Source organism: Hibiscus syriacus, unplaced genomic scaffold (assembly GCF_006381635.1).
Source record: "Hibiscus syriacus cultivar Baekdansim isolate YM2019G1 unplaced genomic scaffold, ASM638163v2 tig00111745_pilon, whole genome shotgun sequence".
Taxonomy (NCBI): Eukaryota; Viridiplantae; Streptophyta; class Magnoliopsida; order Malvales; family Malvaceae; genus Hibiscus; species Hibiscus syriacus.
Genome location: NW_024063168.1, coordinates 19414 through 47008, shown reverse-complemented (window position 1 = coordinate 47008; position 27595 = coordinate 19414). Strand labels below are relative to the sequence as shown.

The following is a 27595-nucleotide window of genomic DNA, read 5'->3' as shown; positions in this document are numbered from 1 at the left end:
GATACTGGTCAAGCCCAACGGTCTTTAACGGCTAGTTTATTTAAAAATTATAAAGATAGTATCGATACTCATTAAAGGAGTACTGATACTCCATGTCCATGGTAGTTTTATTTTGCAGAAAATTAATCTACAACAGCACCAATTTATCCCCAACGACTTGAAACGGCCATAAACTCATTCCAACATATAAAATCAAGTTGAGGAAACTTGAATATGGTTGGTGAACACCTATCCAAGCAATCAAACATAAGAGAAAAGCTTTTCATTTCTCTTGTAAATATTTGTGTTTTGAGCTCATTGCAAATCTTTTATTTGTTTTTAGTGAGCCTAATTCTTGTAAAGACCCTACCTTTTGAGATGTTTTCTTGTTTACTTCTTTTAACCTTGTGAAAAGGGGATTGGTTCTAGCTAAGCCTTTGAAAAGCTAAAGAGTTGTAAATGTTATCTCTTTATCATGCAAAAAGAAAGAACAAATTAGTGAATTGTTAGAAAATCCTTAGTGAGGAGCTAATGTAGTGGATGTAGACTTGGTTTAGAAGTCGAACCACTATAATTCCTTGTGCAAATTGTCTCATTTTTTTACTCCTTACTCCCTAAACTCAAAAAGTCAATTCACCACCTCTTGGCATTATTCGGTTATTCAATTGAGCTTCATCGTAATCCCAACAAACAATTTATGATTATATTCTAAAATGGTTTTTAAACGAAATGGTGATTAGGCAATTATATATAAGTTAGAAAACAATATTAAACTACTTAATTGTTGCTTGAAAACAAATCTATTTTTAATGATTAAATATTATTTTATGTTTTTATAAGTTTAATGGAATAATTTTAAAGTTGGAATAGAAATGTTTTAAAACGAAACAAAATTTTAAGCATTTATGTTTAGTGAAAGTCTGTAAAGTTGATGTAATATCTTTAGCTCGTATTTCGAAACGTGTACGGGCTATGGGTATTACTAGTTGAGTTATTCGAGTTCATATTAAAATTTAGTTGTAAATATTTATAATATTATGATACTATTTGATTCCAATTTAAACGGTTTTCTATAATCATATATTCCTTCATATTTTTTTCATATGTGATATGCATGTATCATACAGAGTCAAGGGAATCGAATCAAACTTGAAAATTAATCTACTAGTTACTAAGAGTTCCGAGTTATTCGAGTTATTCAAGTTATACTTTACAACTCAAGTTGAACTTGAATTTTTTCAACTCGAGTCAAGTTTATGAAATTACAACTTAAAGTCAATTCGAGTCAAATTTTTTCTAGTCGATAAATTGATTTTTCAAGTCGAAATCGAGTTTTGTTCATCCATATTGTAGGATATGTACTGTATGTGGTTAAAAAAATTAAACATATATTATCATATAATCACGATCATTTCAGACTATTAAAGAAATGATTACCAATATTTTTCGTGCCTAGTTTAATGAGTATCTTATAGGTAAATTATATATGACTTTATGTTTATAATTGATTTTTGTAATAATTTGAGGTGATTGTAAGGCAATATCTGTTTAGATAGACACCCTATATACAAAAGTAACTGTTTGAACCTAAGATCTACATGGAAAATATTATTTCCTTTTACCACTTATGTTTATGTATATAATTATGTTATCGTATTTTAGAAAATTATAATTCAACCTAAAATAATAACGTGTACTATACAATACTCCATCTCTTGCATTCATTTTCTACCAAATAGTGTTGTTGCGAAGGTGTGCGCTGCTCTCCTGCCTACCAAACAGTCAAATGCGTTCATAAATTAATAATAAAAAATAAAAGAATAGAAAGAAATAGCAAAAATTAAAAGAAGAAAATCAAAGGGTGTGAAAAGCTCAACCTTAATGAAAAAAAACCTTAATCAAAGGACGTGAAGAATAAAAGTAAATAAATGAAAGATAATTTTATAAATAAGTCAAATAATATATATTAACATTTTAAATATGTTGGGTCAGCTTAGATCAAATATTTTTATCTTAAATATAATTTTTTTTATAAAATTTAATTTAAATTCAAATTTATTAAAAAAAATACAATCTTATAAGGTTAGATTAAATTGAAATCTGTCAAATCTAAATAAAATAATCGTCCTTATTTATAACAGTAATAGAAATTGGGGCACACTCCGCGGATGAAAAATATCAATAATATGAAAAGGTGAAAAATATTTATAACAATAGTTATAATAAATTATTTTAATATTATTTAAAATTGAGTTATTTTTAGTGGTAATAATAAAAATATAAATTTCTTTTACATGAATCAAGTCACCATAGTGATGAAAATGACTGGTTAATGTTAGATGTCTCAGATTTAAAAACGAAGGTACTATCTTATAATCATCTCGATTAATTAAAAAAATATTAAAATGATAAAATAATTACATTAGAAAATTTGTAATTTTGATGTCTCATAATGTTACAGATGAAATTGATCTTAACTTATAATACCAAAATCAGTGAAGGCATGGACGGAAGTATAAATTTATGTCCGGGTGTGCATTTAAGAATTTGTATTAAAAATTATAGGGGTACAGAGTTATAAAATTTTAGAGAGTGTGAAATTAGATAACCAATATAAAATATAAAGAAAAATTTTAATTATAAGGAAATTTTAAAATTTTAAAAGATACGAACGCATCTAACACCAGTCAATCAATCCCAGAGTGATGGGTTGTATGAAGTTTTGATATAGATGATGCGACAAAACAATAGTTACCAACTGTCCAACTTACGAGGTTCGTTAGGAACGGTGAGTTAACCACGTGCGTTGGGAGAGCATTGTTAAGTGGACCTACACGTCAAGAATTGTGAATGAATTAGAAAGTCCTCTGCTTCTAAATTCCATATCACCGTGACTTTTATTACACCTACATGCACACGTCCAAATCTTATATATAGGCTATCACCCTCAAACTTTACCACAACATACATGGAGAACAGGAGTTGCTTTAAGCTAAAATCAAATCCAAGTTTGTCCACTTCCATCTTTAGAAAGCAATGGGGTCGGAATCTAAAATCGTTTGTGTCACCGCCTCACCGGAGCATCCGGGTTCATTGGATCATGGCTCGTCATGAGGCTCCTCGAACATGGTTATACAGTTCGAGCCACCGTCCGTGACCCCGGTTCGTTTCCTTCTTTCCGGCCATAATTCATGTTTCAAATGTATACTTTTCCCTGAAATTCTTTTTCTTTATATATAACAGATAACGTGAAGAAGGTGAAGCATTTGCTTGATCTGCCAAAAACCAATTCCCACATGACTCTGTGGAAAGCTGATTTATCGGAAGAGGGAAGCTTTGATGCAGCCATTAATGGCTGCTGTGGAGTGTTCCATGTTGCCACTCCAATGGATTTTGAATCCAAGGATCCTGAGGTTTGGTCTTCAATCAGTTGTTTACGTATTTATGTATGCAATTAGGTTCATTTCTTTCTTTCTTTCTTTCTATTTATGTATCCAATAATCTATTTTCAATTCGTAGAATTTTACAAGTTCATTCCATTCTTTCTTTCTTTCTATTTTTATACAAATATGGGTTTGGTCCCTGTATGTAATATGGAATCAACAATTAGGGAAGTCAAGGTATATGAAAAAGGATGATATATAACTTTCTTTCTTTCTATTTTTATACAAATTTGGGTTTGGTCCATGCTAATAACAAGTTAGTAAGTTTTATTGTTTGAGATTTTTACAGAATGAAGTGATAAAGCCAACCATAAATGGAGTATTGGACATCATGAAAGCATGCCTGAAAGCAAAAACAGTTAAAAGGCTGGTCTTCACATCATCTGCTGGAACTGTCAACGTTGAACAACACCAAAAGCCCCTTTACGACGAAAGTAATTGGAGCGATTTGGAATTCGTCTACGCCAAGAAAATGACTGGATGGGTTTGTTCTTTTTACCATATTTAAATTGTCCTCCCCCCCAAACCCTGTTTTTAACATCCCTTTCTTTCTGGTTTCTAGATGTATTTTGTCTCCAAGACATTGGCTGAGCAAGCTGCTTGGAAGTTTTCTGTGGAGAATAACTTGGATTTCATCACTATAATCCCAACTCTCGTCATTGGTCCATTTCTCATGCCATCAATGCCAACTAGCTTGATTACAGGCCTTTCACCAGTTACTGGTACGCACTGTTATTCATGGAAACAAGTTTATCTCGTCAGTCGTCGGAAGAAGTATATATGGTATATTAATTATTCTAGAGCTTACGTATTGCAGGGAATGAAGCTCATTACTCGATCATTAGGCAAGGGCAATTCGTTCACTTGGATGATCTCTGCATGTCTCACTTATTCTTGTTCGAAAACCCTAAAGCTGAGGGCAGATACATATGCTCCTCCCATGCCGCTACCATCGTTGAACTCGCCAATATGCTTAGAGAAAAATACCCAGAGTACAATGTTCCTACAAAGTAACCCACTTACAATAAAAAAAATCTTCAATTTTATCGCTTTTCGTCCTTGGGATGGCTAATCATATAAATGCTATTGGTGCATGCTCAGGTTCAAAGATGCAGATGAAAACCTGGGAAACGCGTTCTTTAGTTCAAAAAAGTTGATGGACTTGGGTTTCCAGTTCAAGTACAGTTTGGAGGACATGTTTGTAGGAGCTGTCGAGACATGTCGAGCCAAGGGTTTGATTCCAGTTCCTATTAACACGAGTGTTCCTGCTTCCATTGACCAGGTTGGCAATGGGAGCACCTCTACTTCCACTGACAGAATGGTGAATGGCAAAAGATAGACGAACATCTATTTAACATAAGATCTCATGTTGGTTTTTGATTTTGTTTGAATAAAATTGGATGATTTCTCTTGATTTCTCCGGTTTGATTGAATTTATTATGAGATTAGATTTAGATATTATTGCTGCTGAAATTATTGTTTTCTTAGAGAGATCATCTATTTTAACATAAGATCTCATGTTCGTCTCTGATTTTATTTGAATAAAATTAGAAGATTTCTCTTGATTTCTCCGGTTTGATTGAATTTATTATGAATAAAAGTGCTTTTTTAAGTTTGCAAAAACATTTTTCTGAAGTTAATAGCAGGACATAGCAAGACTTTATATTAAGAGACGAACTTAAATTTAAGGGATAAACATTGTACTGTTTTATAACGGTTCTAATTTAATTTTAGAATTGATCTACTGATATTAATAGAAAAAGGAAATTTTTTTAGGACTCAAATTTGAATACTTATATCTAGGGCGGTTCATGGATAGTTAACAGTATTGTTTAGCCTAAACAATCAATTAACCGTTATAACAGTTATGAGATTTTTCTAACATTAACTTAACTGTTAAGAAACGATTAACCGCTAACGGTTAACCGTTATTAACGGTTCAGTTATAGGTTAATCTACTGTTAACCTATTACAATTATTTGTCAATTTTTTTCATAATTCATACTATAAAAAAATGTAGTACTTAACACATATTTACACCGGTGTAAGTGAATAAAATAAAAAAGTGTAGCACTTAACACATTCTACACCGGCGTAAGTGAATAAAATAAAAAAGTGTAGCACTTAACAAATACTTACAACTTTGTAAGTAAATAAAATAAAAAAGTGTAGCACTTAACACATTCTTACACCGATATAAGTATGTACATCTCCGAATATCTCAGTACCTAACAATAAACATATAATTATATTGATGTAAGTATGTTTCTATATTTTCAAAGAAATAAAAAATTTAAAATAATATATGAAATTATTTGTATATAAATTTTATTAAATATGTATATATATTATAAATAATAGAAACTTATATTAAGTTATTTATGTAAAAATATAAATAAATTAAAAATATAATTATAAATTTAATTTATTAACGGTTAACCAAATCGTTTCTCAAAATTCGTAACCGAAACCTTAACCGTTAACCATTATTTTTAGCGGTTCGATTAATCGAAACCGTTTAGTATTAACGGTTTAGTTAATTAACCTGTTAAATATAATGATACAGATTAACGATTACGATTAACGATTTCAGGTTTTTTTAAAACACTCCTAATTATGTTTATAGGGTGAGTGCGTGTTGTCAATATACAAAGAAAAATTTTAAATATCTTATGATCACTTTAGATTATTAAAAAAAATAAATTCGATTTTATTTTATAATGATTTTACATAATTTTAAGATGATTTATAATTTAATTAAATATTAGTTTCGACAAATCTTTAGTTTGGTTGAGCTGTTTAGCACGTGATTTTTTTGTTTACAAGGTTTAACGGGTTCAACTTTTTTACAATCAATTTTCTATAATTTAAGGGTGCTGTACAATTTAACCAACATACAGATATTAGTGAAAAATCAGCAAATTCCTAGACTAGAAGCCTCTTTGTATTTGATGATTAAAATAAATACAAGAGTTAGGGGACTAATATTGTAATTTACTTTAAGATTAAGGGTAAAGTATAGTAATGATCATTAAACTTTTCTGAAGCTTTCATTTAGATCCCCTAACTTTTAAAACTTACAATACATTCCCCCATCATTTAGTACATTTGCAATATGGTCCCCGACGTTACACTGTCGTTAGAAGACGCTAACATGGTAGTGAGATCACCGTTTGCAGTTATAAAAATTAGGGTAAATTATATAAATGATCATTAAACTTTTTAGGCACTTACATTTAGGTCCCTCAACTTTTAAAACTTGCAAAATAGTCCTTAATTTCATTCTAAACCCCAAATTCCAAAATAATTCAATTACATTCTAAACCCCAAATTCAAAAATAATCAAAATAATATTGAGTTAACCAAGATTTATATATATATTATTTTTTTGATGTTTTGATTGAGTTGTATTCAGTGAAAATTGATTGTTACTGTTCGATTGAGTTCATGTGCAATTGAATGGTGGGGTATGCATGTGTAAATGATGTATAGTTCATGTGAAAATTGATTGTTACTATTCTAAAAATTTATAGATTTAAGTTCATGAAAAAATGTTTCACATTTAAGTCTCAACAACCAATATTTAAATATCATCAATGTTTACAATATTTTATTCAAACTCAGTACCCAATACACATGCAACACAATATGAAAAAACAATAAGAAATTAGAACTCAATATCCAATACCATCAAGCGTCATTTACACATGCATACCCCACTATTCAATTGTAAATGAACTCAATCGAACAATAACAATCAATTTTCACTGAATACAACTTAATCAAAACATAAAAAAAATAAAAGAAATTTATATAAATCTTGGTTAACATGAAATCTTGGTTAACTCAATATTATTTTGAAGTATTTTAGAATTTGGTATTTAGAATGTAATTAAATTATTTTGGAATTTGGGGTTTAAAATGAAATTGAGGATTGTTTTACAAATTTTAAAAGTTAAGGGGCTTAAATGTAAGCTCCTGAAAAATTCAGTGACTATTTATATAATTTATCCTAATTTTCATAGCTGCAAACGATAATCTCATTGTCACGTCAGCATCATCTAACGATAGTGTAATGTCGAGAATCATATTACAAACAAACTAAATGTTAAGGGATTGTATTATAAATTATAAAAATAGGACCTAAATGAAAGTTTCAAAAAATTTACCCTAAGATTAAAGAACCTTTTGAGATGGTGTTGCATGATCAAAACACGGCCCCAACTTCAATCCTAATCTGGAAATTTTAAATGAAGCTTGTAGAAATGAAATCAAATCGGGTCAAAAACCCATCGAATTCAAATTATTTTGCATCAACTGATCTCCCCGATACAGCCAAGAAGTTCTTCATTCGTTTTACAGTCAACTAAAAACTGAGCTATTACTTATTACAATCTCGCCATTTTCCATTAAAAAATTAAAAGTAAAGCCGCGCTCTAATTCTCGAGACGAAGGAGATGATAAGCTACAACGCCCCTTTTTCTCTTATCAACCCATTCTTAAATTTCTCGACTTTTTACAGATTTTGATTTCCTCTACGTTGTTTTCAGATTTTCCGATCAGGTATCCGATGCGTTTCAAGTTTTTGTCCTTTTTGAATTTTCTATTGCCTTTTAGTTTTCTTTTTGGGTTAATTTTCACCGATTAACGAATCGTAGCCGCCGTAGATAAAATGGAGAAAGTGGTTCTAGCCCAAGCGGATTCGGTTGATTGGGTTTATAGAGGTGAAGGAGCTGCTAATCTTGTTCTCGCATACACTGGATCATCTTCCGCGTTTGTAAGTTAATTCGATAATTTTTTCTTTTGAATTTTGAATTTATCCAAAAATTGAAATTGTTAATATATGTTTGCTTATATTCTTCTTTTATTCGTTTGAAATATTGTTGATATGATAATAAGATGGGGAAAGTGATGAGAATACAGAAGTCACAACGTAAAGGCAAGAGTAGAGTTCACGAAAACGAAGGTTTAACAGCACATGAGCAGCTTCTTTGGCGAGAATATAAGGAATTATTGGTGTGGCCAAACCGAGAGATTGTACAGCAGCTTTACGTCAAGCATGTAATGAGCCCATTGCTAGGCCCACTACATGTCGATGCCGGGGTACAGTCGAATTGATATATGTACTGCTTATCAAAATTCTGATTTCCTTTTTTTTATGTGCTTTCTAATTGCCTATGTTTGAAACTTAACTCGTTTGGTCCTGAGCTTGGCAGATGCGTGTTCATGTGACTAAGGAATTCCTCCTGTCTGTTGAGAAGAATGTGACTTGCCGCCGGCCTGCTTGTCGAATTGATTCATCACAGGTTGATGTGAATCGTGATTCTGTTCTAATAATTTCGGATCATTCAGTCTTTATGAATGGTAATTTCGTATTTTCCTGATTTAGTTTGATGCGATTTCTCATGTTTTTACAAATTTAAAGGATGATATATTTTTTCTCACTCTTGTAAATAGCAGAAGATGGGACTTTGTAATACTGTTCAGCAAAGCTTAATTAGATAGGTTTATAGCCACTTTCCGATCTTATCCTTATGAGAGCAAAAGTATTTGTAGCAGACTTTACTAGAATGCAGGTGACAAAATGTTTGCCGGATAGAGTTTGATGTTAGGGAGAGGACTTAGCTCTCTAGATTGTCTACATGGAAATTTGTACATCCAAAGCACTTGAGCGAACTAGCCTTCTTTTTCTTATTGTGATTTCTTAATTACAGTAGAAACTCTTTAAATTAATACTCGGTAAATTAATAAACTCTCCAAAATAATAAATTTGTCCAGTCCCGACTTGGGCCAATGTAAAAAATTGAAAAACTCAATAAAATAATAAGATAATAATTTTTCGTTAGATCCCTTTATAATTTTTGATCTCAAGAAAATCATAAATTAATAATTCATAGAAACTAAAAAAAAAAATATATTACACTCTATTGAAATATGATTCAATAGTTATCTGTTTTCCTTTAAAGTTCAAGTCTATTTGGAGCTCATCTCTAACTTTTCTTATTGCATCCAATAGCTCAGGTGTTGTATTTTTGTATTGTATCATAAAGTTGTGAAGAGTGTTCGACGCCATAAGTGCTTCCTTTCGCGTAACAGGCTCCAAAGACACCGTATCATCTTCGCCGTCATCCTCTGCATTGTTCTCAATGATAGTACCCACAATATCTTCTAAACTCTGAACCTCCGAACATGCTTCATTTTCACCTGGGTAGTTCATTAGATTGTCGATATCCATCTTATTACGATAGCCACATTGATTGATCATAGTCTCAAGGTCTTGAGTTTCTTCATCAAAAGTGGATTCATCCAAATTTCTTGCAACGTCACTAGTTGAACGAATTTTACAGTGTCGGAAGCAATTCGCTATTGTTTCTTTTCGAACATCTATCGTCCAAGCTGGGATTGCCAAATTGATAGCATCAAGGACATTTATCTTCCCTGGATCAGATTGTCCCACCTCATAACCTTCCAATATTTTGCGGTAAAACCTTCTACGGTAATGCATCTTGAAAGCTCTTTATTATCCCAACCTCGCAAGGTTGAATCTTTGATGTCATGTTGGGTGGCAAGAAGAACAACTCAACGTTTCTTAGCCCTTCAATATTTCTTGGATGTGCTGGACAATTATCCACCACAAGTAGAACTCTTCTACCATGCATCATTTGGTCAAATGAACGAACATATTCATCAAAAAGCACACTAGTCATCCATGCTTTTTTGTTAGCTCGATACTGACAATCCAAGCTATTCATGTTGACATTCTTAAAGCAATGAGGCTTTGCATATTTCCCAATAATCCATAGAGGGATTTTTTCAGAGCCATCTTCATTGCAACAAATAACTACCGTTAGGCTTTCTTTTATCTTGTTTTCTTCCTTCAAGTTTTTTTGTTGCCAGTGAATGATCAGCTTGTAGCCTATTAAAACAACCCAATTTCATCCATATTGAAAACATCTTTCATAGGGAACTGATCAATTTTCTCCCGAATCGATACCAATTTCTTCTCCATGTCTTGTACATCAACAGACCCACTCTCGCCAAAACGACGAAATGACTTTATGCCCTGTCGCTGCTTGAATTTCCCAAGCCATCCTATAGAGAAGTTAAAATCTGAATCATCATGAGGGTACACGAGTTTCATTGTATCTCTTGCCTTCTGCAAAATTAATTCTCCTGTGATATTCACACGTTCTTGATGCTGGAGAAACCACTCATAAACAACCTTCTCCATGTCAGGATATTTTGCTGGTTTGTGTCTTTTGATCTCTGCTCTTCCCTTTTCTATGTCAACAGAGAGATAGTCATCTGACCGCTTAAGTGTGTTTGATATTGTTCCTTGACTAACTTTCAACTGAAATTTTCCCTCAAGCCATCTCTGCAAGTCTTTTTGTGTGCTTGCAGGATTATCTCTCTTGTACTCACACAACTCCTTACGTATTTGATCTGACATAGTTGATTTTGCAACACCTTTTAGATGAGAAGCCATCTTGTGAGATATGGTTTGAATACTCTAACACATTCATGTAATTTATATATGCCAAACTTGCTTAAGAATACATTGAACACATTTGTTCCTCTTGTTTACATTTACTGTACTTCAAAAGTCATTATTGATTTCCAATGCATATGAACACAATAGTTACTAATTTACGTTGAGTCCCAAGGTTCGCTGCAACGTAATTCTAAGAGGCATAGACTAATTTGCCTTTTTGTTTGGTATGTACAGTATAATTACTTAAAAACTCTTTAAATTAATAATTATTAATTTATCGATAAATTAATAACTCTCTAAATTAATAAATTTCTCCGGTCCTGACATTATTAATTTATAGAGTTTTAACTGTAGATTGTTAAATGCCAACTTACACTTATGCAGTGCATTTATGTGGGAAAATCCAACAGTGTGAGAAGAGCTCATTGACATTTACACGCTCTTCCTCATTTTTGTTTTGCTGGAACTTAGCTCCCATGTCAAATTACAAATAGCTAAATCTAACTAAACAATGAAACTAGGTTTCCATTGAAATATAATATTTAGGTTATGCAATATTGCAAAGCCTCCATTAGTATTTCATATCATTGCACTTTCTTTATTTCAGGTACTCTTAAAGGTGGACCATGTATAACAGTTGAGATAAAGGTGGATATCTTTTATTTGCCTTTTCTCCATCAATATATGTGTCATCAACCTTTTTTGTGTCCATTATGCATTTTCATTCGCTCTACTAAAGTTTTACTTACTATTTGTTTCGATGAAGTAGCCCAAATGTGGATTTCTCCCAGTCTCAAGATTCATATCTGAAGAAAATGTTGTTAAAAGAACTACAACTCGATTTAAAATGCACCAAGAACTGAAGTTGCATAATCAAGAGGTAACTTTTGGTTCTTCATATTATTATTTAGTGTGTTCTTTTTTTTTTGGGGGGGGGCGCGGGTGAGGTTCTAAGTATGTCCACATAGAAGAGAAGAGTTATCAGGTCTAGCCACTTTCTCACCCAGAGGGCTAATATGTCATCTTTATTGATATTTATTCTCACTTAGTAAATCTCACATTTCAAATTTTTTTTTGCAGATATCAGAATACAGTGAATATAACCCACTGGATTTATTTTCTAGATCCCCATGCAGGATATGTAAAGCTATTGAAGCTCTATATGCCACCCCGCAGAACAATTTCCGTGTATTCTTGAATGGCTCGATTGTATTCGGGGGATTGGGTGGAGGTGCAGGCAACACTACTGTCCTGGTTGGCGAGGCCTTTGAAGATGCACTTAAGGATGTCATTAAGGCAGATGATGGCCTGTGCAAAACTAGCTTTATACAGCTTGTTGCTGAGACTGTTTACACTTCTGGAGTACTAGATCAACTTCTTGAAGTGCAGAAGCTCGATGCTTATGATATTGAAGGGGCAATTCATGCTTATTATAACATAATTTCTCAACCTTGTATGGCTTGTAGAGAATTGAGTAAAGACAAATTATCAAACCGCTATCCTTCTTTGCACTCCATTACTTTGGATGAAAGTTTAAAGATTGTGAAGGACTATCTGATAGCTGCAACTGTAAAGGACTGTAGTATGATGATTAGTTTTAGACCAATGGAAGACGGAGATGTGCTATCAGAATCTTCTCACAATACTGTATATCTAGGATCAACTAAGCAAGTTTTTGAGTACAAGGTACGCTTGCCATTTTCAGTTGCATCTCACTGTCCATTATTAATGCTAAACTAGTGTATTTAGTATTTTTATATCTGTTGAAAAGGAATCTCTTGAAATGCTTTTGGGGATATACTTTGGTCTTGTTCAAAATTCTCTGAGATGTTTGCAATTATATATTTTATTCGAGGCTTTACTAATTTGCTCAATCTTTGTAACAAACCTAGAAAAAATATCATATAGCTCCCTGATTTAATGTAATAAGGAATTTTTTTTGGGGATGAAATCGAAGTCCTCTATGACAAGGTTTGTTGCTTTCTTCTCATTTTACATGTATATCTTATCTAAGCTGCAAATCTCTAGGTGTTTTTCATTGATCTGGATTTGAAACCTTTGACGAAAATGGAGGACTATTACAAGTTAGATAAGAAGATTGTTAACTGCTATTGTCTGAGGACAAAAACTGAGCATAAAGCAGAGAAAGCTGCTAGAAGGGACACATATGAAGAAGTATTGAGATAAACGATGTTCCTTAAAAGAAAGTTTGTTTACCGAAGATTGTACTGGTAAGTGCATTTTTTTTATATGTTTCCTAAACTGTTGTTGTAGGAGTGAAGATGAGAATTACTCATCCTTAGGCTCATGTTCTTCCTTCACCCCATTTTGGAACTTTTGGATTTCCCTTTGAGAAACTACTTTATTGCTGCATCTTTTGCTTAAATATTATGCTAGTTTGTTTCTTTCTTTTTAATTTACCTTCTTTTGTGGAAACCAAATGGTCCTCTATTTTCACAGCAGTTGCATTTACTGGTTTAAATTTGTTTACTTATTTATTTTATCATTACTGGTTTAAATTAGATTTGCCTATGAGAGGGACTTGGTTGGAGTGCTTATCCAATTTGTTCTAGAACGCCCAACATAACATGGATCTCCTTGAAATCAGATAAACTATGCATCAGTCTGAAACTTGTTATCCAGTTTGTCTCACTCTTATCATAGTATAGTTGATATTTACCAGAAACGTTGTTCCCATACTTTGCTCTTTTTAGCCTGTAGATAATTTATCATTTTCTTAAAAAGCTGTACTATTTATCAAATATCAACCCCTGAAGTAATTTCATTTTTACTTTTCAAGTTGTTGAGAATCACCCAACTGGGGTTATTTTGGAACATTTTGCTATTGAACCCCAACTTTTCCTGTGTATATTGCTTCTGATTTCAGTTTTCAAATCGCTAGTATAATTTAGAAAGGTGATTCTTCATACTTGAAAGAGTTATTGCATTTGCATTCTCAAAACGTTATATAGATGTAATGCTTACCATACATGCACATCATCTGGTTTCAGGAGTGCTGGTTAACATTCCTTTGCCCGTGGGAGCTTTACAGTAGAAGAAAAAGAGAAAATGACAGACTGCAAGGTTTGGGCTAACAGGGAAATGATGTATCAACCGTCAACTACTCACCACCGTTAAAATCATGAGGCCTAACAGCCAATTAATTCATACAGCTTGATATTAAAATTGCTGTTTTTAGTGAAGCTTTGATGGGTTTCGTGGTGGTGAAAGTTGAAGTTATTGGCAGACTTATCTTAAATGCACTCTTTGAAACTAATCAAAGCAGATATTTTTTTATTGAAAGTGTAGTTGTGAATTCCATTCTTTTTTTCTAATAGAAACAGCTGGAGTTATGATTGAAAGAAAATTAAAATCATGTGAAGGGGAGCTTGATTTTCAGTTTACATAAATGTTTGCATTCATTTTTAGTGTGCTTCGTTCTGGACTGTAGAAGCATTGTCGTCCTTTTGTTTTTTACTGATATCTTCAGCGCGTGTTTACTATAGTAATATAAATGAAAAAGCAAATGATTTAAGGAAATGACCATGTAATGAAAACTCTACCATGTTTTGGGATTGTTAAAAAAGAACCAAGTTTTGGATATGTGCAAAATACATGATTCTGATTCTTAATTTGAAGTTTATGCTAACTGAAATTATTCAGCTTTGGCTGGTCTTGATTGGACTTCTGTAGACCTTTTGTCCAAACAGAGCTGGAGATGACAGGTGTAAATGCGTGGACCATTGGAGGGAGGTTCCTAGAGTTCTATGTCGGAAATTTCAACACATTTTTGGCTTGCCAGGTATTTTTTCAACACTTAAATGTTGTTTATTACTGTTCAGCTTCATTGGTATGAAGATTACTGCGCAGCTGGAGTTATTAGCCACAAATATTTGAGTAGACTAAAACAGTTTGCACTTCAGGTCCCAGCTTCATTAGTTTAAAATTAGAACTTTTGCATTAGTTGCTCAATATCCATCTCTACCGAAGCTATTTGTCCTTAAGAATATGCTCGTTTTGGGACTGTTGTGTTGTGAAGGCTTGCTTGTACCGTAATTTTATAGTTTAAAGTTGAAGGCTTGAGAGGACCTAAGTGAATGGTATAAAAGTTTTGCCCATTCAGCTCCGAGCAACCGCCGAGTTTGTATTTGGACTCGCACCTGTTCTCCGCACAATAGAAAACACTGCTAAGTCGTACTTAGAAACTCAAGGAATAGAGCTGATAGAATCAAGGTCGTGTATTGTATGATTTCATTTTTAGCAATAGAAAGTATTTTCCTTAATGACTTGGAGTTATTCTAAGAGGTGCGAGTCGGATGTACTGCTATTTTGGTAAGTTCCATTCAAAACTGTTTCAAGGTCATTATGAGTGAGAATTCTTAAGTCGTGTTGTTGCTGCTCTACAACCCTGTCAGTAAAGCTGTTCGGTCCGAAGTTCCCGGCACTAGGTAAATGCAGTTTGTATTATCTATGACCCATCAAAAACTACAGTGGCCATGACCGAAGGAGTCGGCCTAGTCAAAATCATTGAAGTTCAAGAAATTTTGAAGACATGCATAGCCAGTATGAGTTTAGGGGCTGGAAATGAAGGGAGGATGTAAGAGATGGTTGGACCGGAAAGATTATGTGATTTAACCGCCAATTTTATGACATTCTAAACTGTCTAAAGTTATTGTGATCTAAACCTAATATATTCCGATTATTAATCTCTGTTCTGTACATTTAAATATCGGTTCTGTTGGAAGTCTCAATTAGTGGCTATATACAGAAATGACTTTTTTACTGTTTAACCCCACTCATTGTGGAAGACGTGTAGGGCAGTGACAGCTGTAATTACTCCTCTAGGGATAGCAATGGATATTTGCATATATGTTGTTTTGTAGTTTCAGATATTGTATATTTAAATACAATTTAGTTCGATATTTCAGAATAAATATATGATGAATTGATAAAGCCTTAACCAACGTGCTTAATTAAAACATATTACATACCCGTTTTCTTATATGTACATATATACATTCACAGATTTACATTAAATACATATTTTGCAGATGAAGCCATAAATATAGCTGAACTGATTGTTTCGCCGTTGCATGTCACCACCACCAAGTTTATCAGCTTCCAACAATAATTCCTATTTACATTTGAAGTTGTCGACGCAACAACTGTGACAAAACTAAGAACTTGTTATCGTTTCGATTGACCGGAGCTGAAGACTGATATACGAACACAATCACACCTTAAAGATTCAACCTAATTCAAGTTACTAACATCACCTGTTATGCATACTTCTTCAAGTTCCTTTGAGCACGAAACTCGCCAAGTTTGTCTCTCAAGTCGGCTGTCAGGTAGGTATTATAATCTTAAATATGTTAAACATAAGTCGAACAAATAAAGTTCACTTGATCTTGGATCACAATTAAATAATCTAAGAGTGATGTTTTTGACAGTCGATGAAGGGGAAAGTGAGGGACGTACCAGCATCCTTGTAGCGCTCCTGATTAACAGCCTTGTTTAAGTCGGAGACAATGTTGAACTCCTCCGTATCGAGGCAATACTGACCACTCGGCCTGAAACCATAAAGTAAAGCATCTTACATTGTAGGTCTGGAAATTTATAAACAAGAATCTCCTGCAGCTGGGGTTTCAAGACTAACCGATCCAGTTCGGTGAATAATAAGTCACCTGAAGCTGGGGACTGCATCGACAGCTTCCCTGCTTCAATTGCACGCATACCATCATTGTATGCCAAGTACTTGTTCACTTGTATAGGTACCTGCACAACACATCGAGTAGGCTTCCAATAAACTCGCATCTTAGGTAGGAATTTAATACTGGTATAGACGTTTGTGTCAATACAAAACCGTGTCTTTGGTATTCTTTCTCCCCAATGACGAGTCTTTGATATTATCAATTAACAATATGAACCAACTTACGCATTTTAGCTGTTGAAAATACTTTTAGCAATATTTAAAGCCATGTGTCAAAACAATCACTAGTTAAATATGTTAATATGCTTCAACAAGGACCATTACGTTGACCTTAGACTCTCATAATAGATGACCTAGCAGATGCAATTCTAAAACAGATATAATCGAGCCAAATGCTCGAAAGGCCATTTGGCAGAAAATCGGAATTATACTAGATAGAGACTAACACGTAACAGGCACCTTGCATCTCACAGCAATGTTGATGGCATCTGAAGGCCGAAGATCAAAAGTGACCAACTCTGTCTCATCACCCACCTGTGAGAACATCCAACATGATTCAGTGAAGACTTCTCTACATGAATATCTAAGCGTTGCATGTCAAAAAATGTGCTAATAGTGGAAGAGACCTTGGTGAGATACAACTGCGCAAAATAGGCCTCGTGCACTCTCTTAGTAACTCTGACAAGTTTTACCTGCAAAAACAAGAGACGATATCACGAATTCGCAACCGGATCACAAAGGAGCGAAGACAAGTCCAAATATGGAGATGGAAATGAATCATACCGAGTAGCCCATCTTGTCAATCATGTTCTTTACTACTTGATACATAGTAGGTCTAGACTGCACACAATAATCTAAACATATATTAGCATTCACATTCAATACATAACCAAGCGACTCGCAAGTTCAAATCCAATAATCCAACATGCCAGAAACATAAGAATCCCTACTCAATGGGATACAGAATGAAAACATACGATTTGAACATTACACACTGCTGCCATGAGTAATGCACTCGGCATCTCCACTGGAATCAAAACAATAACCGAAATCAAACGTGAACATAAAAGCTGATAAAAGAGTCGAATGGTCGGATGATAGCGAAAGATGGTCACATACAAACAATGATTGGGAGAAGAAGACCGGTTCCGTCTTCCATCTTCAGAACGATGGCAGGATGTGGTTCATAATCCGGCATATGCCCGCCTTGGGGATAGTTATGGACACACCTTAAATGACTACCATCCCTCATTTTGATCATAAATCCACCAGCTCCATTCCTCACCTCAACTATATGAAACAATCACAACATACATATCATATCAACAATTATCTACATAAAAAGAAACAATTTTCTATATCGAATTCAAAGACCCGACAAGACAAAAACGACAATGAAGTAATCATTGGCTTAGAATCCACATACCAGCCTCAACCACACTGGAATTAACATAATCTTCATTGTTTTCATTGAAATTCTCAGCCATGCTTCCATTCCCATCTGAGGATGAACTGAAAATACACTGCACCGTGGTGTTGCACTTGCGTAGCTTCAGGTGACCGGAAACGCCACGCGGCTTACACTTTCCGTCAGTTATCCCTCTATAACCCCATAAATCACTTCCATGCAATCTTGCCCTCGGAGAAGGCCCATTAAACGGCAACGTATAGACACCAACTTGCTTGCTACGAACGGCAGGGCAAATCACCGGTCCTTGCAAAGAAACCATCTTTACCTCTTCTATCACCTGCCACCCAATTTATCGTAATTTCCTTATAATATTTTATGGGGAATTCACCGTGCCACCCAATTTATGAAGTAAAACCATCCAAAAACGAGATCAGAAGATATGTACATATTTGAAGACCGCGGGTGGTCCAATTATAAGAATTAAAGCATCAATTCAATTTTTTAATTAAAAAAAATCAAAACTTGAACTATTATTACTATATAGATGAATAATCAAAATGATCGATTTTCAACATAGAGAATTACGGATCTTTGTAAGTTACAACAAAGCTTGTAATATGAAGAAGCCTTTTCGAAGATCAAATTCAAAACGATTAATGGGGGTGGGGAAGAGAAGGAAAAGAAAAGAGAAACAGAGCTTCAAAAAATGGAGAGCAAGCAAATCAGCGAAGGAATCAGAGATTGGCAGACGATAAGAGATTCCTTTGTATTTTATTATTATTTGTCGTGAATTATGATTTAACCTTTAATTATATTTATTTTACCACTTTAATTCCTCAATTGTTTGTAATTCATTTTGATCCTCCATTTTTTCTCAATTTACCAAGAAAAAATGACAATAACAGCAAAAAGGAAAGAGAAACGTATAACGTAGCAAATGACCTCTTCATAACATAGACAGACTTACTTGAATATCATGTGTATAATTAAAGGATCAGATTGTGTATGTAGTATAACTATCTTGATGTATTAAATATTTAAATTTGTAAATAGATTTTTTAAAATTTTAAAACAAGTTGTTTGCATTATTGCTTTGACGAATTGGTTTAACACATGGTCTTAGGAGTTAGTAATATTTTACTTGTATCATTTTTTTAAGAGAATTCTGTAAATTTTAATAAAATTTAGATTGATAGTGATCCATCTCAATTAGAATATTCTTTTGAGATAATAACATTATATATATATATTTTTTAGTGCAAGCGAAGAACAGCAACTTTACTCGTCTATGCCAACAGCAGCATCAAGCTGAACTAGCGCCAGAGCAGGCTCAGGTGCATCGGTATAACGCTGGAAATTTTCATTCATGCTCCACGCCAAACGCGCGAGACCATCCGCTACCTTGTTGCATCCCCTTGGAACAAAACGAAACCGTAACCTCCATTCCCGGTCAATCAGCTCAAAAATATGAGGTATCATCGTGGAACTTCCATCTCCCATATTCCGACATGTAAGAAATGCATCAGCCTCCTTACTATCAGACTCAACAATGACCTGTCGGAAGCCACACTCCCACGCCATCTGCAGCCCCAAGAAGATGCCCCATAGCTCTGCATCAAGCACCGAACAAATTCCTATACGCTTAGAGAAGCCCCTCACCCAAGCCGCAGACGGATTTCGAATAACCCCTCTACAAGTAGCCATTCCAGACGAACATCTGCGAGCTCCATCAACGTTTAGCTTCCACCAACCACTTGCCAGAACTACCCACCTTGTTTCCTCAGTAACGACTAACGACTGAACACCGCTGCGAGCGTAAAGTTTTCCGAATCAAGCCATTAACCATTTCCTCAGTCAAACGACCACTCTTTTGGATAATGCTCTCGTTTTCCATGAAGTCAGCATCAAAGTTCAGCTTGTTCCTTCGGTTCCATAGACACCAAGCTACTGCTTCAAAACGGATATCCCAGTCATCCCCAACTATCGGATATAAATTCGCCTGGCGGAGGTTCCTCACCACCCACGTATGTAGTTTACCATTTAGAAACTCCGGCATCATGCTAGGTTTAAATAAGGATTTCCACGTACTCAGCGCCAACTGGCACTCCCTTACGACATGTGAGCTGCTTCCAACCGGCGCCCCACAGACTGAGCAACTGGGGTCTCCAGTGAGGTGACGCCGCTCTCTCTCCCCAGTTGTCAGCGATTTTATTCTAAAGCGATTTTGTTTAAATGTTAGTCAAATAATGGTTTTGACTCTTAATTTTTATATTTTAATGTTTAATAAATTTTTATTCTAAAGCGATTTTGTTTCCCTCAATATTCGATCATAACTATGTTCCCGAAGGTAGCCTTGCTAAGGATCAATCAATTGCCTCCTCATCATTCATCAAGTCCTCCAAATTCTATTTCACCACAAAGGACAATGAACAATGACAGTAAGCTTAAATAATATTAGTGAATACCCTAAGCCATTGAAAACAATCACAATAACAAAGGTTAAAAAAGAGCATTCCACGTGTAACCTTATTTACTGCTTAACATGTTATATGCTTCGTATTTATGTTTCCATATGGTGGGATGGCAAATGAGTGGGGGCGGGTGTGAATATATCTTTCTCCAATTTTTATACCCATTTAATAATTTTATTTCACCATCTATCCACTATTCACGATGGGTAAATATTTTAAATCCACACCCGTCCACGAGAATACACTCTCAAATCTACTCCCACTCCCACAATCTAATTGGATGCCCATCACCCATCTCATATATGTATGTACTCACTTGTATTTGTCCATAACCGTCAAATTAAGATAGGAGAAACAACGACCTTCAATTCTAAAAATGTTTATACCCTAACATTAGGTTAAATTACAAGTCATGTCCTATAAAATCTTAATATTTACAAAATAGTCTCTAAAATTATATCTAAATTCATAATGGTCTAAAATTTAAATGGTGAGTAGTTAGTGGTCAGGCAGATGAGGGGCGTGTAGATGCAGGGCGAGTAAGGTCTCAGACCCATCATCTACCCACTACCCATGACGGGTATGACTTTTTACATCCACACTCGCCCACTACCCACTAAACTTATACACATCTTCACCCCAATTGGAGCGGGTACAGTGTGAAACCCATAAAATTGTACCCGTCTATCATCCTATTATATTGCAAACGGAATGACAACTTGCTCAAAATTCATAACTTAAATAAGGTATTTTGGGGAAAGTAATGATGAGCAAAAATGATTCAAAGAAGTGACGAGAAAAAAAAAGAATGTAGTAAAAAATGAATAAAAAATAAAGTTGAGGGATTGAATTGTAAAACATTATTATTTTTTGTTATAAATAAGAATTGAAATTACATATGTACTTTATAAAATGTAAGAGAAACGTGCTATTCAAATTTGATCAAAATGAATTTAAAATGACAGAGGAATTAGAAGTAAGAGAAATTATGAGCGAGTTTTGGAGTTAACCAAATTGTTGAGTCATATTTTATCATTCAAACTTAATTTAAAAACTTTTGAATTGAACCAAATACATAAAATTTAAATGGATTTAATTTTTTTTAATCGAATCATGTTTTGTACACCTCTATGCATTCTAATTCAGCCATAATTTATTTTTAAGTAAAATTGTCTCGATTTATAAAAACTGAATTCGATCGGGTCTGATTGGGATTCATTGAGGTCGAGGGAAATTGAAATCTTTGAACTTTAATTTATGACATGTTGAATCAAATAACATATTATTTTAAAATGAACTGAATATTAATTTAAAAATAATAATTATTTTAATATGAAAACTTAAAATTATAAAATCTTAATTATCTACCGCTCATTTTCTTGTACCCAAAAAAAAATCAATGAGACAGACCACATGTAAGCATCAGAATGCCACTCTGACTGAGACGGATCCAAAATTAAATATTAACAACCGTCGAAATATTAAATTATTTAAAAATATATATAAAGATTTATTAGATATTTAAATTCGAAATTCATCATGAACCAAGCGACCTTAGTGATTAAAAGATTGTTGTTATCCTTGAGGTCCCGAGTTCAAACACTTATGTAGGGGTATGAGCATTCATTGTTAAATAGTTGAAAGTCTTTGTATAGATATTATCTTGTATTCACCCTAAATTTAAAAAAAAATTCAAAAACTTAAATGATAACTTCTAATTTATTTAATATTTAAACTTACAATGACTTAAATTGTAATTAAACCAAAAGTTGAGAACCCATACTTATCATTATTTAGTTCGACCTTAATTGATTAAATATTTAATAAATTTTTATATTTTTTAAATTTAAATATTTATTTTTACATAAATCAAAATACTATTAAACTAAAATTATATTAAATATATAAATTTTAACAGGGTCGGACCTCTTGACCCTAATGGAGCTCCGTCACTGCCCAAACAGGAAACAATGTTCTTCAAAATGTTTGGTCAATTCCTTCATTTGGACTCTTTTTCAGTCTTTTTGTTCTTTATCCTGGCATATAGTCTGTTCTGTCCTTACAAGCAAGTCTATATGGACCACTTTGATGGCCATTCAATGATTTATTTGATATTTTAGCAATAGTTTAAGGTAAAAACAAAAATTTACTCAAATGTTAGTGACCACTGGTGTAATTTACCCTTCTTTATATTCATGTCACAATTTTTTAAAGGGTAAACTACAACCATGATCACTTAACTATGCAGGAATTATAATTTGACCATCGATCTTTTATTTTTATCAACCAAACTAGTTAATTATATAAATGATGTCAATCATATCATGTCATTAAGATTTGACATAGAAATTGATGTGGTAGTTAATAAAATTGATATAATTATAAATTTTTCCCTTATTACTTACACATTCTATCAGTTTTATTCTAATTTTAATTTTTTTAATAAAATTAATCATTTAAGTAAATGTTGACATGTATCATCATAACTTATATGGCTTAATTGTAATTATAGAATTTGTAAATAATGACAACCACATATATAATTATATCAATTTTGTTAATTGTCACGTTAGCTCTTCCATTAAATGTTACAACAACAACAACAACAAAACCCTATTCCCATATGTAATGGGGTAAGATGGAGGTATGGTAGTAGGCTGCCCCAACGTCAGGTTGAGATAAGCTTCCGTGGAAGACCTCCGACAGTCAGAAAATTAAAAATAAAGATAAAAAATACAATGCATGTATAAATAAATAAATAAATAAATAAATAGTTGAACATTCTTCATATGCAGTCTTCATATGCACGTCTGTAGTGGAAAGTAATCTCTGCAAATAAATCCTTGCGTAAAAAATCTCTGCATATAGACAGAAACGTAAGACCCGGCTAAATTTAAAAAGAGGAAACATGAAGAGAATGATACACAGAAGTCAGCGATAGCAAGCTACGAGAAGGAATAAAGTCAAATGGGTTAAAACATGAACTAAGACAACACTACTCCGCTACCCTAGTTCTAAGCCTTCATAAATTCCAATGACAGAAACGTAGAAAAAGTAGAAATCATGGTAATTACTACAAATGCATTAAAAAGAATACAGATATGTTATACCCTATGACTGTGACCCACACTACTCGGCTACCCTGATCTTAAGTCTCCATACTTTCCTATCAGAGGTCATGTCTTCGGTAATGGCTAAATCCTTCAAATCATATCTCAAGCAGTCTACCCACTTCCTCCTTGGTTGTCCTCTCCTTCTGGCACCTCGACTGTAATCGACTCTACCCTTATGACCGCATCAGACGGTTGTCGCCTAAGTACATGCCCAAACCACCGTAGTCTTCCATCTCATAATTTTTCGGATACAAGCACCACCTTCAAGGACATCCTAATTGCAGTGTTTGGTGTCATGTCCCACAGAGTCCTACCACATGCCCATCGAAACATTCTCATTTTTGCGGCCTCCATCCTCCTTACGTGATTCTTCTTGATTGCCCAATATTCTGATCCATACAGCAGCGCTGGTCTTATTGTCATTCTATAAAAAATTTTCTTAAGTTTTAGAGGCATCTTCTTGTCACACAAAACTCCAGTAGCAGCCCCCCACTTTAGCTATCTCGCTTTTATGCGGTGTGTAACGTCTTCTATTAAATGTTAATGACATATTATTTAAATAATATCATTAAATAATTAAGTGATCTGATTGATAAAATTAAAAGATCAATAATGATAATAATTTTTTAATAAAACAGTTTAAATTACTTTATCAATAAATTGAAAAAAATAACAAATCCAGTTTTGACGTGTCAATGTCTAAATGAAAAGGTGCTCAACAAGTGGTAATCAAAACCAAATATAAAATTAAAGAAAAAAAGCATAGGTGTGAGATTATTATAAGCACACATCTCTGAGCCCTCCCCTATAGGAATCTGATGGTACTATAACCATACCCCTCCATAGATCGTGGCCTACCACACTGTACTTTCTTCCCCCTCTTCTTTTAACCCCCTTCCTCTGTCTTTCGATCATCGTTCTTTCTAGCAAAGACGAAAGAGACATGTTAAGATCCGAAGAGCTCCCAGATTGCTTTTACCAGAACAAGCCAACCTTAATCTATCCCAACACCGCTACCCCAAAGCATTCTCTGCATCTCTCCAACCTTGATGATCAGAAGTTCCTTAGATTCTCCATTAAATATCTCTAACTTTTCCAGAAAGCTGTTTCCGTAGATATCTTGAAATATTCCCTCTCCAAAGTTCTCGTACACTACTGCCCTTTAGCTGGGAGGTTAAGAGCCTCCGGCCTCCACGATCACAAGCTCCAGATTGATTGAATGGCGAAGTGCTGTTTTTGCCGACGCTTTCATGGACATCACTTGTCATGAGTTTCATCAGCTTTCCGGGAAACCAAACAGATCTGGGAGAAAGCTCCTTTACAGGGTTGAAGCCCATTCATTCCTCGAGATCCCTCCCCTTGTCGTTCAGGTACCGTAAATATCCCCACAAATTAAACTCTACAAAAAAAAAAAAAAAGCTAAAGTAGTTTTGATCCTCATTCTATGTTAAAGATTTAATATTTAATCTAATTTATAATTGATATACTTTTAATCGTAAAATAGATATTTAATATTTTTTATTATATTTTAATTATCTATCGTTAAAAAATTTATTAAACAAGTGTCATATTTATATTTTTTATTTTTTATAAAAAATTTAAAAATACTTTTTTTTTAAAATTAAACGTTACATATATCATTTAATAAAATTTTTAACGATATACATCTAAAAATATAACTGAAAAATATTAAACACTTATTTTTAATAAAAAATTCTTCATGCATCAAAAATTAACTTTAAATATAATTTAAATAATTCGAACACTTATTTTAATTTTAAACCCATCAAAATTTAACTAAAGCAAAAAAAACATTCAATTTAAGTGTAAATTACTTATTTGATCAATTACTTTCTACTTAATTTTTATTTTTATCATTTAATTATTACTGTTGTAAAAAATTATTTTTAATTTTATGTTTTAATTTTATTTTGATCATTCTCGTAAAAAAAATTAACAATAATATTAATACATATCACTTCATCATTAAAAATAATTTAAAAATATCATGTCAAATCATTAATTTTTAATACAAAATAATTAAAATTTAATTAAAATGTAAAATTAAACATAAATTTTAAAAAATATAATTAAACTATCAAAAACAAATATTAACTAATAGGTAGTTTACTCTAAATTTAATTTAATTTTGAATATAATACATATTTAATACTTAAACAATCAGTTTTAGTTTATTTTAGTATATAAATTTTTAATTTTTTTAAAAAAATCATACTTAACATTTAGATTTTGTTTCATTTTAGTATGTTAAGATTTTATGCATTTTAGTACTTAAATTATAATTTTTAGTCTATTTTATTACTTAAATTTTCATTTTAAAAAAAAATAATTTTAAATTTTAAACGGATACTAAAATGAAATAAAAATTAAATATTAGGTGTGAATTTTAAAAAATTAAAAGTTAAATATTAAAACGGATCAAAATTAATAGTTTAAATACTAAACGTGTAATATATCCTTTAGATTTTAGGCAAACTACATGTTTAGTACTTATAGTATCACTTTTATTCTCTTTTAATACTTAAATTTTTAATTTTTTTAAAATCATATTTAATATTTATTTTTTGGTTCATTTTAGTACTCAACTTTTATTTTTTGTTTTATTTTAGTACCACATTGTTAACTTTTTGTTTCATTTTTTTACCTAAAGTTTTAACGACTGTATTAAAATAAAATAAAAAGTAAATTTTATGTATGATTTTAAAATAAATTAAAAATTTAAGTGTTATAACGAAATAAAAATAATAGTTTAACTGCTAAACATGTAGTTTACCCTTAATTTTTTTTATGATGCAGGTAACAAATCTCCACTGTGGAGGTATGATCCTCTGCACCACGATAAATCATTGTATATGTGACGGCTTAGGCACATCCCAGTTCTTGCACACGTGGTCGCATGTGATCACCAAAGCCAAACTCGATTTTACGCTCTTTCACTCTCGCCACGTGTTGAAACCTCGAGATCCTCCTCAAATAACCCACACCCACCTGGACTATACCAAAACTACCCTCGAAGACAACCCTACCCACGTGGACGTCAACCAGTATTTACAGTCGCAACCACTAGTGCCCACGTCGTTTACCTTCACCTCAGCCCACGTCCTCCGCCTCAAACGGCAGTGCTCTCCGTCCCTCAAATGCACCACCTTCGAGGCATTGGCCTCGCACACGTGGCGGTCGTGGGTTCGATCCCTGGACTTGTCGCCTCCGTCGCTTAAGGTCAAGCTCCTATTTTCCGTCAACTTTAGAAAAAAATTAATCCCGGCATTGCCACAGGGGTATTACGGGAACGGGTTTGTTCTAGCTTGCACCGAGACCGCAGTAAAAGACTTGGTCACAGGGAATTTACACCACGGGATAAAGTTAATCCAGGAAGCCAAATCGAGTTTAATCGACGGGAATGTGAGGTCAATGATTGATTTGTTGGAGGATAAAAATGTGAAAACGGATACTTGTTCGAGCTTGGTGATTTCTCAATGGGCAAAGCTGGGATTAGAGGATCTGGATTTTGGGGAAGGTAAGGCATTGCATATGGGACCCTTGACAAGTGATATTTACTGCTTGTTTTTACCGGTGGTGGGTAATTTTGATGCGGTAAGAGTGCAAGTATCAGTTCCAGAGAGAGTCGTTGAAATGTTCGAGTATTACATGATGGATGGCTGTGACAGATTCAGAAATTCGAAAATGGGATTTAAAATAAATATTATAATATTCATTAATAAAAAAAAGTTACATAATCCATAATCCAAAATAACAATTCATTCAAAAAGTACAAAAAATTACTATTACTGAAAATAATTGTTCTCGATAAGCTTTTAGTCCTTGAAATCATTTCATGATTACTTCATCGTAGATTTAGAGAAAAACATCTCTTTTTATATAAGTAACCAAACAATCATTTAAAAATTGGCCACCTATTCTATTTTACAACCTATTCTTCTCGATGTTCATTTTA

At 33.2% G+C, this 27595-nt stretch overlaps 3 protein-coding genes and 1 pseudogene across 5 annotated transcripts; 3 read left to right on the top strand and 1 right to left on the bottom strand.

Moving 5' to 3' along the window:
- The first annotated feature begins 3015 nt into the window (after positions 1–3015).
- LOC120169034 (bifunctional dihydroflavonol 4-reductase/flavanone 4-reductase-like) lies at positions 3016–4761 on the top strand. Its single transcript, XM_039177266.1, is given in 7 exon segments — positions 3016–3051; positions 3054–3141; positions 3223–3392; positions 3712–3906; positions 3985–4144; positions 4240–4432; positions 4524–4761. Coding segments are annotated over 7 exon segments (1080 nt in total).
- Positions 4762–7745: 2984 nt separating this feature from the next.
- LOC120169119 (inositol-pentakisphosphate 2-kinase-like) lies at positions 7746–14213 on the top strand. 3 transcript variants are annotated; one of them, XM_039177341.1, is made up of 8 exons: positions 7746–7985; positions 8090–8199; positions 8322–8525; positions 8639–8786; positions 11522–11562; positions 11684–11794; positions 11995–12600; positions 12943–13101. In XM_039177341.1, exons 2-8 carry the CDS (start codon positions 8095–8097, stop codon positions 13099–13101), a joined length of 1374 nt encoding a protein of 457 aa, XP_039033272.1. In that variant the 5' UTR covers positions 7746–7985; positions 8090–8094. The 3 variants fall into 3 exon arrangements, with proteins under 3 accessions (XP_039033272.1, XP_039033271.1, XP_039033270.1); XM_039177340.1 differs by having other exon boundaries at positions 8081–8199; XM_039177339.1 differs by lacking the exon at positions 7746–7985 and adding an exon at positions 13926–14213 and having other exon boundaries at positions 8095–8199; positions 12943–13145.
- Positions 14214–15909: 1696 nt separating this feature from the next.
- On the bottom strand, positions 15910–18751 carry LOC120169068 (bifunctional nuclease 1-like). Its single transcript, XM_039177294.1, has 11 exons — positions 18621–18751; positions 18051–18372; positions 17744–17914; positions 17602–17651; positions 17408–17464; positions 17251–17316; positions 17084–17158; positions 16571–16689; positions 16393–16484; positions 16191–16255; positions 15910–16079 (listed from the first exon to the last, which is right to left on the bottom strand). Exons 2-10 carry the CDS (start codon positions 18352–18354, stop codon positions 16194–16196), a joined length of 996 nt encoding a protein of 331 aa, XP_039033225.1. The 5' UTR covers positions 18355–18372; positions 18621–18751; the 3' UTR covers positions 15910–16079; positions 16191–16193.
- A 5705-nt stretch (positions 18752–24456) lies between these two features.
- LOC120169033 lies at positions 24457–27384 on the top strand (annotated as a pseudogene).
- Positions 27385–27595: the final 211 nt, after the last annotated feature.